The sequence below is a fragment of the Rhinatrema bivittatum genome, chromosome 3 (genome assembly GCF_901001135.1).
Source record: "Rhinatrema bivittatum chromosome 3, aRhiBiv1.1, whole genome shotgun sequence".
In the NCBI taxonomy this organism is placed as follows: Eukaryota; Metazoa; Chordata; class Amphibia; order Gymnophiona; family Rhinatrematidae; genus Rhinatrema; species Rhinatrema bivittatum.
Window position 1 is genome coordinate 379378621 of NC_042617.1, and position 16818 is coordinate 379395438.

At 47.8% G+C, this 16818-nt stretch overlaps 1 protein-coding gene across 1 annotated transcript in view; it reads right to left on the bottom strand.

The window, feature by feature from the left end:
* MEI4 (meiotic double-stranded break formation protein 4) overlaps positions 1-16553 on the bottom strand; it is a 165597-nt gene extending 149044 nt beyond the window's left edge. Inside the window, exon 1 of the mRNA XM_029595578.1 lies at positions 16281-16553. Coding sequence (XP_029451438.1) covers positions 16281-16332 — 52 coding nt within the window. The 5' untranslated portion in view covers positions 16333-16553. The remainder of the gene's footprint in view (positions 1-16280) is intronic.
* Between the last annotated feature and the right edge of the window lie 265 nt (positions 16554-16818).

Sequence of the window (16818 nt, forward strand, 5' to 3'; positions counted from 1 at the left end):
TCCGCAAAGAACGAACTTGGGGCCTGCGAAATCTACAGCATGGTCCTAGATGCCAGATTGCCTGGTCGTGGAGGAATCTGACCACCATTGGATGGGGGTCTTGTAGGCACAGGAATATGTCCCGCGCATCAGTGTGCTTTAATTGAGGACCTGGTGGCATCACAGGAGATGGTTTAGGTGTTTGTTGGAGCAATACTTGCATCTGAGGAGACAAGCTCTATCTCCTGGATACAGATGATAAGTCAGAAGGAGTTCCCACTTTCCGAAGGGCATCTCGATGATGTGGAGCCCCGGTCCGATAGAACTGCTATCTCCACGTCAGGGCTTTCTCGCAGTCGCTTACGTTGAGTGGATGTCCTGACTGTTCGGAATGCGTCAATGGGGGCCTAGGAGAGTGGCCCTTGGCATGCTCCTAGTGTTTAGGACACGATGAGCGGTCCACTCAACGTCTGCGTCTTATGCGTCGTGGCATGCGTCAGATGCGTACCAGGCGCTCCATGTGTGTCGAGTGTGTCGTGTGCTTCAAATGCTCCGGTTGCGATCGCTTTGACTTCGGCGCCAAAGAACGCAAACGGTCGGGAACAGGTCCCCGATTCCCGCTCGACGCATCAGAGGGCCTTTTCTTCTGAGGAGGCAACTCAGTCGGTGCCTGGGACTTTAAGGTTGTGCTAACCTGGGCCCGGTGCCTGGAGCGGGGCAAAGGGGGTCCTGCGGGCCAAGTGAGGAGGCCCTATTCGTCGGCGCCATCTTCTTTTTCGCCGGTCCCGGCGAGGAATGCATCAACGGTGTCGGGGCATAGGAGCCCGATGTTTGAAGCCGCGCCATTTTTTCGGCACACTGATGCTGTGCCCAGGGGGCCATCCGACCACAGTTTCGGCAAGAGGCCTGGTCGTGGTCCGGCCCGAGGCAGATATAGCAATAGTTATGCCCATCTGTGATGGACATAAAACTTTGCTGCATTGGCAATACTTGAAACCGGATGGCTTTGGAGCCATCGTGGCAGCAAAAGTTTGAAAAAGTTGAAAAATCTGAGAGAAAAAATCCCCGCGTGCGAAAGGCTCACGGGAAAAAAAAAAAAAAAAAGAGACTGAGGGGAGGACTTAGGTTCGCACGGGAAGACGATCGTGCAGTCACACAGAGTCAAAGCTCTGTGAGTCACTGAGAAAATCTCCACCTACTTCGGTCGCGTACATGCTCCCAGACAGTATGGCTAATTCAGCTCTGCTATAGACGGGAAAACAATCGATCGGACTTCCTGACAGATTTAGTAACCTCCAAATACTGCATCAGATAGAAACACAAACACAGAAATGACGGCGACCCATCCAGTTTGCTCAGCAAGCTCCCACACTTATTTTCCCATACTTAGCTGTTTCACCGACCACCAAGTTCAGGGCCCTTGTTGGTAACTGTTTGATTCAAATTTCCTGCCACCCCCTGCCATTGATGCAGAGAGTAATGCTGGAGTTGATTCAAAGCTGAGCATAAGGCTTAACGGTTAATGGTAGTAACCGCCACATCAAGCAAGTTACCCCAATGCTTGTTTACCCAGACTGCACAGATCAACGCCTTGCTGGATGTTGTCTGAATGTAAATCCTCTTTTCCACATTTCTCCCTGCCTTTGAAGCAGACAGCAACACATTCAAAGTGAACTATCAGGTTTAACTGGTTTAGGGTAGTAACCGCCGCAATAAGCAAGCTACCCCCATGCTTATTTGTTTACCCAGACTGTGTAGTTCAGTCCTTGGTGGTTGTTGTCTGAATGCAAATCCTCTTTTCCACATTTCCCCTTGCCGTTGAAGCAGAGAGCAATATTGGAGTTGCATTAACCGTATGAAGGCTTATTGAGTAAGGGTTGTAATCACCAGGTTGTAGCCTCCACTCTAGCAAGCCACCCCCATGGCTCTTCTCTTCATTCCCATCCTATAGCTTTTATGGATCCACAGTGTTTATCCCATGCCCCTTTGAAATCCTTCACAGTTTTAGTCTTCACCACTTCCTCCGGAAGGGCATTCCAGGCATCCACCACACTCGCCGTGAAGATGCCGCTTGACATTCAAGGTACACAAAAGATGATACTCATGCTCATCTCTATCCCTATCCAGCATGGGCAGAGAAATAGACTGATTTAAATGAAACTCCGAAATCACTTTCAGCAAAAAGGAAAGTACTGTCTGAAGCTGAACCACCCCCGGAGTCACACGCAGAAACAGCTCACAGATCGAAAGAGCCTGCAATTCGGAAACCCAATGTGCTGAAAGGATTGCCACGAGAAAAACTGTCTTCAAGATAAGTAGCCACAAGGAGGCCATGCAGCGGTCAAAAGGTAGGGCCCACCAAGAAATTCAAGACTAGATTAAGGTCCCACAGAGGCACCGGTAGCTGCAAGGGAGGATGAAGATTCTTAAATCCCTTCAAGAACTGCAACACATCCAGATGGGAAGACAAAGGCCCATCATTAACTCACCCAATATATCTAGCGAGAACTGCCTCTTGAACCTGCATGGTGTTAAGGGCCAAACCTTTAAGCAATCCTTCTTGTAAAAATTCAAAAATTAATGGAATTTCCACTTTGAGAGGCTGAGAACCTCACTCTTCACACCACGCCTTGGAAACTCTCCAAACTCTAACATAAGCCAGAGATGTAGAACATTTTCTGGCCCAGTGCAATATGGAAATCACCGGAGCATAATAACTATGCTTCAGTAACAGAGTCCTCTCAAGGGCCAAACCGCAAGACAAAATTGACCCGGATTTTCATGTAGAATGGGTCCCTGATGCAACAGATCCTTTCCTGAGCGGTAGCTGGAAAGGACTGTCCACCTGAAGCTTGTAGACTGGCAGACAATGTCCTCTGAGGCCAATCCGGATCCACCAGAAATAGGGTTTCAGTCTGGCCTGCAATCCTTCAAACAATCCTGCCTATCAGTGGCCATGGCGAGAAAGCATGTAAACACCCTGTCCCACAGCCACACCTGAATGAGAACATTGATACCCAGTGCTTTCGGATGCCTTCTGCACTGAAGAAACGCAAAATGTTTGCGTTGCTGAGATCGCCGGCAAATTTAGATACGGGCGACCCCAGTGCACCACTACGAAATCTAAGGCTTCGTCCACTAATTCCCACTCTCCAAGGTCCAAGCTCTGTCTGCTGAGAAAATCAACCCGTACATTGTCGTTTCCAGAAACGTGGGAGGCATAGATGTCTTAAAGATATTGCTCTGCCCATATCATGAGCACATTATCTCCTCCAACATCTGTTGGCTTCTGATCCTGTCCTAATGAGTGATATAAGCCACAGTCGTCACATTGTCGACATTATCCTGACCACCTGAGCCTCTAGACACTCGGCAAACCTCAAGCATGCCAGCCGAACTGCTTGTGCTTCCAATCGGTTGATGCTCCATTGACGCTCCAGCATCCTTACACTAGCAACTCCTGATAGTGAGCCCCCCCAAAACCACGAAGACTCATATCTGTCGTGAGCACTAACCAATCTGGTGTCTCCAAGGAAACTCCCTTCCTGAGATTATCTGCTTGTAACCACCACTGCACCTCCAATGGCAAGTGAAGCCTCACCATGTAGTCCTGTGACTGTGGACACCACTGGGAAAGCAACATGCACTGAAGAGGCCATACATGTGCCCTCGCCCAGGGGACATCCTATAACGTGGCTGCCATCAAACCCAGGACCTGTTGATACGACCACACTGACAGGCAGATAGACCTCCTCAGAGTTTGAACTTAAGAGATCAACTTCAAGAATGCTGGGCTGCATAGAGAGGAATATTGAGTAAGAAAAGGGAAGTGATTATCCCTTTGTACAGGTCCCTGGTGAGGCCTCACCTGGAGTACTGTGGTCAGTTCTGGTGACCGTATCTCCAAAGGGACTGGGACAGAATGGAGGCGGTCCAGAGAAGGGCGACCAAAAAGGTGGATGGTCTTTATCGAATGACTTATGAGGAGAGATTGAAGAATCTAAATAAGTACACCCTGGAGGAAAGGAGGAGCAGAGGTGATATGATACAGACTTTCAGATACTTGAAGGGTTTTAATGATCCAAAGACAACGTCAAACCTTTTCCGTTGGAAAAAAAATCAGCAGAACCAGGGGTCACGATTTGAAGCTCCAGGGAGGAAGACTAAGAACCAATGTCAGCAAGTACTTCTTTACGGAGAGGGTGGTGGATGCCTGGATCGCCCTTCCAGAGGAATTGGTGAAATCCAAAACTGTGAAGGACTTCAAAGGGGCGTGGGATAATCACTGTGGATCCATAAAGTCTAGAGGATGTGAATGAAGAGAGAGAGGGTGGCTGCAGGAATGACAGCTACTACCTGGAGATAATACCCTTATTCAATAAACATACACACGGTTAATGCAACTCCAACATTGCTCTATGCTTCAATGGCAAGAGGAAATGTGGAAAAAAATGGATTTGCATTCACAAAAAAAGTGGGAGTAGCTTGCTTGTTACGGCAGTTACTACCCCAAACCAATAAGCCTGATACTTCACTTTCAATGGATATCCAACGTAGCTCTCTGCTTCAGCGGCAGGGGGGAATGAATGAAAAGATGATTTATATTCAGACAACAACCAACAAGGACTGAATTACATAGTCTGGTTAAACAAATAAGCATGAGCGTAGCTTGTTTGTTACGGTGGTTACTACCACAAATCAATTAAGCCTGATACTTCAATTCAATACATATTCAGCGTAGCTCTCTGCTTCAATGACAGGGGGAATGAAGAAAAGAGGATTTATATTCAGACAATAACCAACAATGACTGAATTGCACAGGCTGGGTAAACAAATAAGCGTGGGAGTAGCAAGCTTATGAAGGCAGTTACTACCCCTAACCAATCAAGCTAGATACTTCACTTAGATGCAGCTCCAGCACTGTTCTCTACATTAATGGCGGGGATGGAAGGGAATTGGTACCAAAAGGTTACTAAGGGCCAAAGAGTAACAGTTAAGTAGGATAAAAAAAAACAAGTGTGAAAGCTTGCTGGGCAGACTGGATGGGCCGTTTGGTCTTCTTCTGCCGTCATTTCTATGAATGCGACTCTCCGGCAGAAACACTCTGCCCTGCTTTGTATTGAAAAGAATGCCAAGATACTCCAGCATCTGATACTGCTGTAAGCTGCTCTTGGCCAAGTTCACCACCCATCCTAATTCTTGCAGTAAGGAGACCACCTTGCAAGAAGCCAAGTGACTCTCTTCAACACTCTTGGCCCAAATCAACCAGTTGTCCAAATAAGGACAAACCAAGATGTTGTCCTTGCCCAAGAATGCTGCTACCAGCACCATGACCTTGGAGATGGTCCTGGACACAGTGGCCAGCTTGAAGGGCAGGGCCTGAAACTAATAAAGACGTCCCAGAACAGCAAACCGAAGGAACTGTTGATGTTCCCGGCTAATGGGAATATGCAGACATGCCTCCATCAATTCCCGATTGCACTGCCATTATTACGGAGCACAGAGTTTCCATTCGGAAATGAGTTGCCCACAAATGCCAATTGACTCCTTTGAGATCCAGGATGGACCGAAAGGATCCCTTCCTTTATTGGGGTACAACAAAATAAATGGAATAGCAGCCCATATTTTCTTTTAATTTGCGAACAGGAATTATGGCCTTCAATTCCAATAGCCTCCTTAAGGTAGTCTCCACTGACACCCTTTTCGGTAGGGAGTTGCAGGGAGAGACCATAAAGGCATCCAAAGGAATGATAATCTAGAGCATAGCCTTCCCTTATTACTTGCAGGACCCACTGGACTGACGTGATCTGGACCCACCTCTGATAAAAGCGCGATACATGCCCGTCTATCTCCTACACCAGCAAGTAAGTCCACACACTTTCATGGTGAAGATCAGGGTGCTCTGCTCCTGGAACCCATAACCTTCCAAGGTTTTCTGGGCCAAAAAGACTGAGATCTACTTGACGAGTCCTCCGAGCAGTCGGTACCCTATAAAGGACGAAAAATCTTAGCGCGGCCTCTTGCCCCACAAGGACACGATGCGGACCTTTTATCCTCCAGCGAACTAGGGACCTGGGATTCCTCCCATCTATTTGCCATTTTCTCCAACCTTGAAAGACTGGACTTGGAAATTATGTCCGCCAACCAATTTTGCAGCAATAGCTGACGCCTAGCTGCTATCATGGAAACCATCCCTCTGGCGGAAGTGCGAACAAGATCACAGCCCACATCAGCTAAGAAGGCAGCTCCCAATTCCATTACCACTCTGCCATCCAACCCCACTCTCTGTCTCCTGAGAGAGATGTAGACTAGCCCGAACCACCAGGGAGCAACAAGAAGCAATTTGCAAATTCATCACCATGGCCTTAAAGGCCTGCTTAATGAAAGCTTCAATTCTCCTATCTTGAACATCCTTTAGAGCTTCCCCTCCTTACACCAGAATGGTGGTCCACTTGGAAACAGAACACATCAGCACATCCACCTTCAGGAATTATAACTGTTCCCTCACTTTCAGATCCAGAGGTACAGACCTGCTAAAGCGTGCCCCTCTTCAAGGTCAATCAATTCGAATTGCATCCAGAAGGGGAAAGAATCATGACACTCTGTGTAGGGTTAACAATATGGGGTACTTCTTTTGCGCACATGTAACGACACCCCCAGCCACAACAAGCATCTTCAGAGTCTGAGATAGTCTCGGCAACTCATCTCTATGAAAGAAAAGAAGCAGAGTCTTATGTGGCTCTGTCCAGGGGAATTTCCCCCTCTTCCAAAGGCGAGAAACCCAAATCCCCATCAAGAGTCAGAAGTATCCTTTATCCACATCCTCCCACAATCCAGTGGGAGCACTGAAAGGAGAGTATCACCTTGCTAGTGGCTGAACAGGATGGTTAAGTATTACTTTAAGAAATTTTAGAATTTAAAATTTGTTGAGAGGTAAACTATTGGGGAACATTCATTAGTGTGTGTGTGCGCGCAACTGTTAAAAAAGCAAGCCAAAAGCTAGGAAAAAAAGCTTACAGTTTGTTTGTGTTTCCTTCCCTCCTCCCTCCCACCCACCCCTAGTTTATCTTTTGATTTAAAGGTAGGAGACACTTTCTCGTTAAAATCAATCAGCCTTTATCAAGAGTTTAATTATCCCATTGTAGGTCACTACCAGATTAATAAGAGAATATAACAAATTAATAATTAATAGTGAATATAACAATAAATTTAAAGGACCCTTATTTACACATTCCTATCCCTTAGCAACCTAAACTTAACTAAGAACGCAACAAAATTAAGATGAAGGCAGCAATCCAGAAGCAAGAGGGGGCTTCCAGTCTTCTGCATCAAATGTCACATGTATGATTTTTTACCCGCCAATGAGAGGTTGTACGTGTGCAGCCGGTGCAAAGAGATTCTGTGATCTCAGAGAAGGTGAAATTTATACTTACCAGATAATTTCCTTTCCTTCTGTCCTAGCAGACCAGTCCACACCTGTGGGATTCTCCTGCTTCCCAGTAGACGGAGGCGGAGAACTTTTTTCCACATTCTTTTTTGCTTACATCACTCACACTATATGTTCTGGGATAGATGGGAGGTTCCAGTAGCTTCTTGCCCTAGCGTATTAGGGTGATGTCCGGCATTTCTCTTTTTTTTTTTGGGAGGGTACTTGGACTGCTCTGCTAGGACTAAAGGAAAGGAAATTATCTGGTAAGTATAAATTTCACCTACCTTTTTGTCCTGCAGACTAGTCCACACCTGCAGAGTGCACCTGAGAAGTAATTAATTCTGCTGGGCTGAGGTCTTAGAGGCCCCCAACACTTCTTTGCTAAACATCATATCCTCTTCTACCTGCAATTCTAACCTGTAATGGTTTGTGAACATACCCCAAGAGGACCATGTGGCTGCCCTGCAAATATCCTGAGGCGTTGTAGCCCTACTCCCTGCCCATTGAGGTTGCTTGAGCTCTAGGGAGTGGGCATATAAGGCCCTCAGGGCCTGCTTCCTCTGCAATATAAAGCCACTATCGCTTCCCTAATCCAGCATGCAACTGAGAGCTTAGAAGCTGCCTGGCCCCTTTCTCTGGCCTTCCAACAGGACACACAATTTGTCTGACCTCCAAATTCACTGGTGATCTTTAAATGATGTAGCAGCATCCTCCGGACATCTAGCAGGTGAGGGCTGCCCCTGCCACCCCCCATCCTCCTCAGAGCTGATAAAGCAATTTCCTGATTTGCGTAAAACTGACAGAATCTTATGTAAGAAGGATGGGACAGGGCTAATAACTACCCTGTCCTTGTGAACCGATAGGTAGAGCTCCCTACAGGACAATGCCTGGATCTCCGAGATCCTTTGGGCTGAGCAAATCGCCACTAGAAAGACTGCCTTTAAAGTGCAGTCTTTTTAATGTTGCTCCTGTAAGTGGTTCAAAGGGTGCCTTGGACAAGGCCCTAAGAACCACATTAAGGTCCCACATGATATTATCTGGCACTTCGGAGGCTGCATTTGTTTTACTGCCCTCAAGAAACATGCTATGTCAGGGTGAGCCCTAGGGAGCTTCCTTGCACTTGGTCCCTAAAACAAGCTAATGCTGCTACCCGCACATTAGGGCTAACCATTTCTCTAGGTTATCCTGCAGGAACTGCAATATTTCTCTTGTTTTTGCTGTTTCTGGGGAGACTTTTCTTCCTTTGCAACACTCCTCAAAAATCTTCCAAACCCTACCATATGCCTGGAAGGTAGAGTGTATCCTAGATCTTAGCAAGGTGGCTACTACTGCCTTTGAATGGCCTTTTTTCTCTAACCTGTCCCTCTCAAGAGCCAGGCTGTAAGATAATAACAATCTGACTTTCCCCACTATACTGGGCCCTGTCTGAGCAGATTCTCGGCTTTCCCTAGCATTAGAGGTGCATCCTTGCTCAGCCTCACTAGGTCCGCATACCACGAACGTCTGGGCCAGTTTGGGGCCACCGGAATGATCCAGCCCCCATGATCTGCTGCTCTCCTCCATATTCTTGCTATTAAGGGCCATGGCAGAAATACTTACAGCAGCTGGTCCACTGGCCATGGCTGGGACTAGGGCATCCACTCCTTTTAAACCCTGCTTCTGGTGCCTGCTGAAAAATGTATTTTTTTTGTCATTTGTTCCCATCAAGTCCCATTCTGGCCTTCCCCAACTCCCTACCACTCTCAAAAATAACTTCCTCCACTAATTTCCATTCTCCATGATCTAGTGCATGCCAGCTGAGGAAGTCTTCCTGTGAGCTCTCCTTCCTGCTATGTAACTGGCTGTTAACCCCACCAGGTTCTTTTCTGCCCAGCTCATTAGCTGGTCCACTTCTTCCTCTAACTGCCAACTTCACATCCTTCCTTGCCTGTTTATATAGGACGCTGCTGCGATGCTGTCGGAAAGGGCTCTTACTCGCTTCGCTCTGATCCTGGAGCTTAGATATTTGTGTGCCAACCTTACTGTTCTCAGCTCCAACAGGTTCGTTGAGGCCTCCCTCTCCTAGGCTGACCATTTTCCCTATACCACCTGTTCTTCGCAATATGCCCCTCAGCCTAACCTGCTGGCATCTGTCACTAACGTCATCCAGTCCAGCAGAACTAGACTGACCCGCTAATAAGTTGCTTTTAACTAGCCACCAACATAGGCTGGCTCTGGCCTTGAAGGTGAGCCTGAGCTTCTCTCCATATCTTCGTGTGCTGGGATTCCATCTTGAGAGCAATGCTCTCTGTAGTGGGTGCATATGAGCTTTTGCCCATGGCACATTTCTTCTATGATCGCTGCCATCAATCCTAACACCTGCAGGTAATCTCTTGCTGCTGGTTTCCTGATTCCTGTAAGCTTCCTAACCTGGTAATTCAGTTTATCTGCCCTATTTTTTGTTAAAAACACCTTTGCCTGCTTGGTGTCAAACTGGGCCCCCAGGTACATTAACCTTTGGGAAGGCTGTAAACTGCTTTTAGACTCATCTACTACCCAACCTAACTCCTCGAGAAGCACCCTCACTCTCCTTGTGAAGCTGCTGCTCTCCTCCTCTGACCTGGCTCTGATCAGCCAACTGTTCAAACATGAGTGCACTGGAATACCTTCCTTTCTTTGTGCTGCCACTCCTAGGCTGTGGCAGCACAAAGGTTCTTGGTGCTGTGACTACCCCAAATGGCAAAGCTTTGAACTGATAATGGTTCCTTAGTACTGCAAACCTCAGGTATCTGCAACACAACTCTCTGATGGGAATATGCACATATGCTTCTGCTAGGTCCAGCACAATCAGAAACTGCAATTACTGACCTCTATGTTTCCATTCTGAACCTTCTCACCTTGACAGCTCTGTTCACCCTTTTCAAGTTTAATACCAGGTGAAACACCCCTTCTTTTCTGGGTACTACAAAGTATGGGAGTAACAATCTGTGCCCCTCTCTGGAACCGAGAGGGGCACAGATCACTTCTAGTGCTACCAGTTTGTCTCGGGTCAAACTGATTGCCTCTCTTTTCTCCTGCAATCTGCAGTGGGACTCCAAAAAGAATTCTGGAACTGTGGTAGCCAACTCCAGTGAGGCAGGACGCTTAACCTCACTTTCGAGGGCGCATTGCCACCCAATGTCTGAGCCACAAAAACCTCTGTGCCACTACCACCGATGCCATGGATCACCTCCAGGATCCACCTGTTCCTGGTGACTCAGACCCACCTGTCCCGGGTGGCCCACTGGAGGAGGTTCGATGTGGGATACCTGACCATCACTTAGCTCATGTAAACCACCCTGGAGCTCTGGGGGCTTTGTCTCTAACCCAGCCCTGTGCCACTCAAAAGGGCTGTCTCAGCTGGGGCCTAACTCCCTTACTAACTGGGACTCTCACATGCCTAAATCCTCTAAATTCGTTGATCTTTTGTTTAAAGGGCCTTAAAAGACCTTTAGGCCTATCCACCGGGAGTCTCTGGAGTTTTGAGTCTACCAATCTCTTCATTAGGGCATCTAAGTCTTCCCCCAAAGAGGAGATGCCCTTTGAAGGGCAGGATGCTTAACCTCACTTTCGAAGGCGCATTGCCACCCAATGTCTGAGCCACAAAAACCTCCTTGCCACTACCACCAATGCCATCTGTTTGACTGAGGTTCTAATGAGATCATACAGTGTGTCTGCCAGAAAAGGAGTCGCTAACTCTATTCTGGCCATCCTATCCGCTGGGCTCTCTCCTATCCCTAACATTTCTTCCTGGAGCTGCTGGACCCATTTGACCAATGCCCTGGCTACATAGCCCCCACATACCACAGCCTGTAAGGACAAACTGGCTATCTCAAATGCTTTCTTTAAAAAGGCTTCTACCTTTCTATCCTGTGCATCTCTTAAGGAGGCACCCCCTTCAACCTGTATAGTTGTCTTTTTGACACCGCTGCCACTAGGGCATCTACCTATCTACCTCCCTCTGTTATAGTAGGTAAAGGGAGGTCATTAAAGATCTTGCTTTCATGGCTGCATTGGGCTCAATCATCTCCTTTATAGCAGGGTAGAGGGGAAAGGCTTTTGCTCATCTCCTACAAGAGGACTCATCTCAGTATTGAGTCCTCTTGCATGCTCTTTTCCTCATTTTCTTTGCCTGTCTCTTGCAGGCTTAAGGCTTGCATAACCTTCACTATGAGGAGGCTCAGTTCTTCCCTCCTAAACTATCTCCCCCTTCACTCCCCTCCTCCTTCATGGGAGCTGCCTCTGGGAGGTCCAAATTCCCTTTATCACTTTCTGAACCACCAGGGAAGGGGGGTGAGGTTCCCTTTGTCCTAGGTTTCTTTAAACCTGGCGTGTGTTGAGAGCCCAAGAGGGAACTACTTCCCAGAGGGTCTTCTAATGTAGCCACTTTGGTTTTCATTTCTTTATAGGCCTGGTGCATTAGAAAGATAAATTCTGTGGAAAATTCAGTTTCCTGTGATGTGCCTTGCCTTCTTCCCTCTAGGGTTTCTCTCTCAAGGGGGAGAAACCTCTATTCCCACTGCTGTGGCCGAACCGCTCCCTATGAGCGTGTGCCACCCACTCCTGGAACTGCCCTATGCAGACTACGGCTTGCTTAGGTGCATGCCGGGGTTTTTTGTTTTTTTCAAAAGGTGAGGAGGGGTTCTCCCCAGAGTCTAACTACCTTGCCCTATTTCTACTTCTGTTTGGTTGTTTTGGGTTTTTTTTATTTTGTTTTTATAATAGTTCCTAGCTATCCCAGTTACCTCCCACCTAACCGGAAGCAGAGAACTACTGAGGAACCTGCCAACTATCCCAGAATATATATAGTGTGAGTGACATAAGCAAAAAAAAAAAAGAAAACTGAATGTGGAAAAAAGTTCTCTGCCTCCACCTACTGGCAAGCAGGGGAATCCCACAGGTGTGGACTGGTCTGCAGGACGAAAAGGAATGAGTGATCTCTGGAGGCTAGAATGGCAGACTGGAAGTGACCCTATAGCAAGGACTCTCCACATCACGCATTGTCCTCTCACACCGATGATGTGTCTCCCAGGGCTACTGCCCAGGAGGGAAGGGTTAGGTCGACTGTCATAGTGGGAGATTTTATTATTAGGAATGTAGACAGCTGGGTGGCTGGTGGGTAAGAGGATCGCTGGTAACATGTCTGTCTGGTGTGAAAGTGGCAGACCTCACATGTCCCCTAGATAAGATTTTAGACAGTGCTGAGAAGGAGCCAGCTGTAGTGGTAGATGTGGGCACCACAGACAAAGAAAAATATGGGAGGGAAGTTCTGGAAGCCAAATTTATGCTCTTAGGTAGAAAGCTGAAATCCAGAACCTCCAGCATAGCATTTTCTGAAATGCTCCCCATTCCATGCACAGATCCCCAGAGGTAGGCAGCGTTGCGGAGTCTCAATGCGTGAATGAGACAATGATGCAAGGAAGAGGATTCAGTTTTGTAAGGAACTGGGGAAGTATGGTTCAGAGAGAGGTATCTTCGAAGGATACTAATGAAGCAGGAGAATTAGGACATCCCAACAGAAAGATTCTAATAAAAGCAAAAGTAGTCCAACTGCCTATAAATGAAGAATCACCTCAGTTAAAAGATTCCAAATTATCCCTGTCAACTGAAAAGCAGGCTTTTGGTAAAAATAAAAACACACACTTTGAAAAGTCTGTATGCTAATGCTAGAAGTCTAAAAATGAAGATGGGAGGGTTAGAGTTTAAAGTAGTGAATGAATGAGATAGACTTAATTGGCATCTCCGAGACATGGTGCAAGGAGGATAACCAATTGGATAGAGCCACACCGGGGTACAAACTATATCGCAAAGATAGGAAGGAGCAACTTGTTGAGGGATTGGCACTTATGTATGGGATATCATAGGTCCAACAACATGAGGATCCTGCAAGAGACTAAATGCAAAATAGAATCTTTATGGGTAGAAATCCCATGTGTGTCAGGGAAGAGTATAGCGATAGGAGTCTACTACCATTCACCTGGGTAAAATGGTGTTGCGCTGGAGGTGGACTCTTGGCCTGGTGCAGGATTGGAACGGCCCTCTGGTCGGAGCCAGAGATCGCCTACCACCAGGAGGCGGAGCACACAAGGAGACAGAAGCTAGCTGGAGCTTCGCCAATAAAGGTCTGGGGTTTCCGCAGGTTGAGCACTTGGATACCCGGACCGCCTAGACTTAGGTGGGCCTCAGAGGGTCTCCGAGAGAGGGAGCGGAGGGGTGTGCCCACCACAAGCAAGGGTGCTTGGCTGATGCAGAGAGGATGGACCAGACCCGAACTGGAAGCTCCTGAGACCTCAGGGAGGTAACAGTTCAGGAAGGTTCTCCGGGCGAGGCATGTGGCACCTGCGGGTCTAGTCGGGTGAAGGCCGCAGGTGGATTCCAAGCAGGATGGTCTGGTAGTCACGGTAGGCCAGAAGAGAGTGTCTGAGTGAAGCACAAGGGTCAGAGCCAGAGTATCAGTCCAGAATGGTCAGCCAAAGCAGGGGTCAAATACTAAGGTCAGTCCAAGTGTAGTCAAGGCAGGGAGTGGTCGGTTCCAGGCAGCAGACGAAGAGAATGGTCAGGCAGGGAGTGGTCAGTTCCAGGCAGCAGACAAAGAGAATGGTCAGACAGGCAGAGGTTAGTACCAGAGATCAGTCTGAGGAGGTACTACCCGAGTAAGGATACAGGAACACACGGAGATGCTGGAACAAGGAGTCACTTGGAACAGGATTAGGCAAGTTTACTACAGCACGGTGTCGACCCGATTGCCAAGGCAAGGTCCTGGGGACAGGGCCTCGCTATATATAGGGCTTTCAAGTGATGTCATCAATCTGCGCCCGCCCCCCCCAGTGTTCCCATGCTTAGCCCTTTAAATTGGAGCACGTCGGCCGCATGCACGCCTAGGGGCAGGGCCGAGGCGGCCAAAGACACAGAGCCCCGACAGGAGCTCCGCTGCGAGGCCTGCGGCGTGGAAGAAGCTGGAGAGGGCCGTGGTGAGCAACAGGGACAGTGGGAGCAGGCAGCAGAGGCAAGACCGGAGCTAGTTGAGGGCAGTGCAAGGTGAGCAGGCCCTGTCGCGGCACCCAAGCAGCCGGGACACGCAACATGGTGAGATGAACGATGAAATGCTAAGAGAAATTAGGGAATCTAACCAAATTAGTAGTGCAGTAATAATGGGAGATTTCAATTACCTCAATACTGACTGAATAAATTTAACATCAGGACACGATAGAGAGACAAAGTTCCTGGACAGAATAAATGACAGCTTTATAAAGCAATTGGTTGAGATATTTTCAGGAGTTTTTACATTTTCTTTGTAGGAGGCCTGGTGAAACCCTGTGCACCACCTGGACTCAGGGACTAGGGAATCTGTTTTGGGGGCTGCCAATTTAGGGAAGACCTGCCCCTCTGCACCTTGACGGGGATAGAGGAGGTGATGACCTGGTACCAGGACCCTCCAGGGTTAAATTGCTTTCCAAGGGAAGAGATTTGTTTTGAGACTCAGGAGGAAGCATTTGTCTGCCCTTCCTACGCGAAGAGAACATCAAGAGCTGCTATTCAACTAGGATTCCTGGGACCCAAGGACCCAGTGAGTAACAAGTCAACTGAGAACAGCGAAGACACTACACAGGAGTCTTCACCCCTGGGGAATGGGAGATTTGCAACTTGCTATTCCAAGATTGTTTTAGCTATTTTTATCCAGGGTTAGAGGGAAATCCCTGGCACCCAACAACAGTGGGTACCTATTCCACACAGGGCATCCACTCCCTGGAAAGTAGGAATACCCTGGGTCCCTGTGAGGGACACTTCTGCACAGGCTGCGAGAAAGAACTATAAAATGAATAGCTTAATTCTTGGACAGAGAACTGAATAAGTTGAGCCCATATACCACTACTTATCTGCACGTAAACTTTAATTTTGGACACCATCTTGGATCCTGGAGTAGTTCCTATACAATGGATCCAGAGTGTGAACTTTCAAATGGGATACTCCTCTCCAAGGCTACACAAACCTACCAGAGACACCCTTAGTACTCATGGCCTTGAAAGGTAACTTCCCTCCCATCCAACAAAGGTACTCTGGGGAGAAAAGAGACGGTGTCTACCACAAGCCTAGTTCCCTGCCCCAAAGAGACTATAAATAGGTTTATGGCCTCACAAGTATAGGCCAGGCACACCGGGGTGGAGTTACACTATCAATACTGATATTCATTTCTCCCACTAAATCACTGATAACAATATTAAACAGCAATTCCAGCATAGCACCCTATCCATATCATTTTCTTCCAATTGGAATATGTGCCATTAAATCTGATCCACTGAATTCTAAGGACAAGATTTTTAAGTGGATAAACACCCATACCACTTAATTTCAGAATCAACCCGTCATCCAGTACCGTACCAAAAGCATTAGCACAATTCAAATTATAACCATCATCTTTATCATATCAAGTTTGCTACCAACATTCAAAGGAAGACCAACAGGACTGACTGAGAAATGTTTAACCCGTCCTCCCAGACTAATACCGACTCTAGCTAACCATGGATGCGAGGGACAACAAAACTAGCTAAATCATGCCCAAATGTGCAACTTCCTCTTTTAAATGACAGTTTCCAGCACGTTCATTGGAAACAGCATTAGGCTTAACCGATTCGACCTGATTTGGATCCCTTTCTGTCAGTTTCGCACCCCGTCTCCATGGCACCGCTACCGTCAACCGATGACTGTGGCCGTCTTTGTCGGTATCCCTGCCTGGGATACATTTTCTATGTGTACAAGTCACTTCACCACTGCCTGGGAGGTATCACTTTCTGTGAAGTGGAACGGTGGCTGCGTATCTCTCCCTGCCTACAACGAAGAAGAGGAGACTCTTCACCTGACACTTCCCTCAGCGCACATCCCGCCTCAGCCGCCGCCGCCGCCGCCATGGATCACCCAGGCGGAACTCCAGACCGGACCGCCGTGACCTTCACACCAGGCACTGCTGGGAAACCGCTCTTTCAGAGAGAGAATTATTTTAGTTTTGTTTTGTTTTTTTTCTTCTTCTTCTTCTTTGTACCGTTACTAGTAGTACTGATGTACTAATACGTGACGTCACCGCACTTCTGGCTTGGCCCCGCAGGGCCACTGGAAGCTGCGCCTGCGCAGAAGTGTTTTTTCCAACGCCGGCTGTCGCGAGACTCGGCGGGAAGGAGTGGGCGGGAGCTCAGGTGGCGGAGCTTTCCTAGGCGCTCTACTTGCCGCGACAGCCTGCTGTGTCTCGGTGATGGGGAGGCTTAGTTCTTGCTGTAGGCGGATTACTATTATTGTCCATGTGAGGATGCGAAACACTTGATGTTGAGTGGAGGGTTGTACAGAGTTATAATGTACTTGTACATAAGCAGAAAGGACAAACAGGTGCAGAATTTCATGAC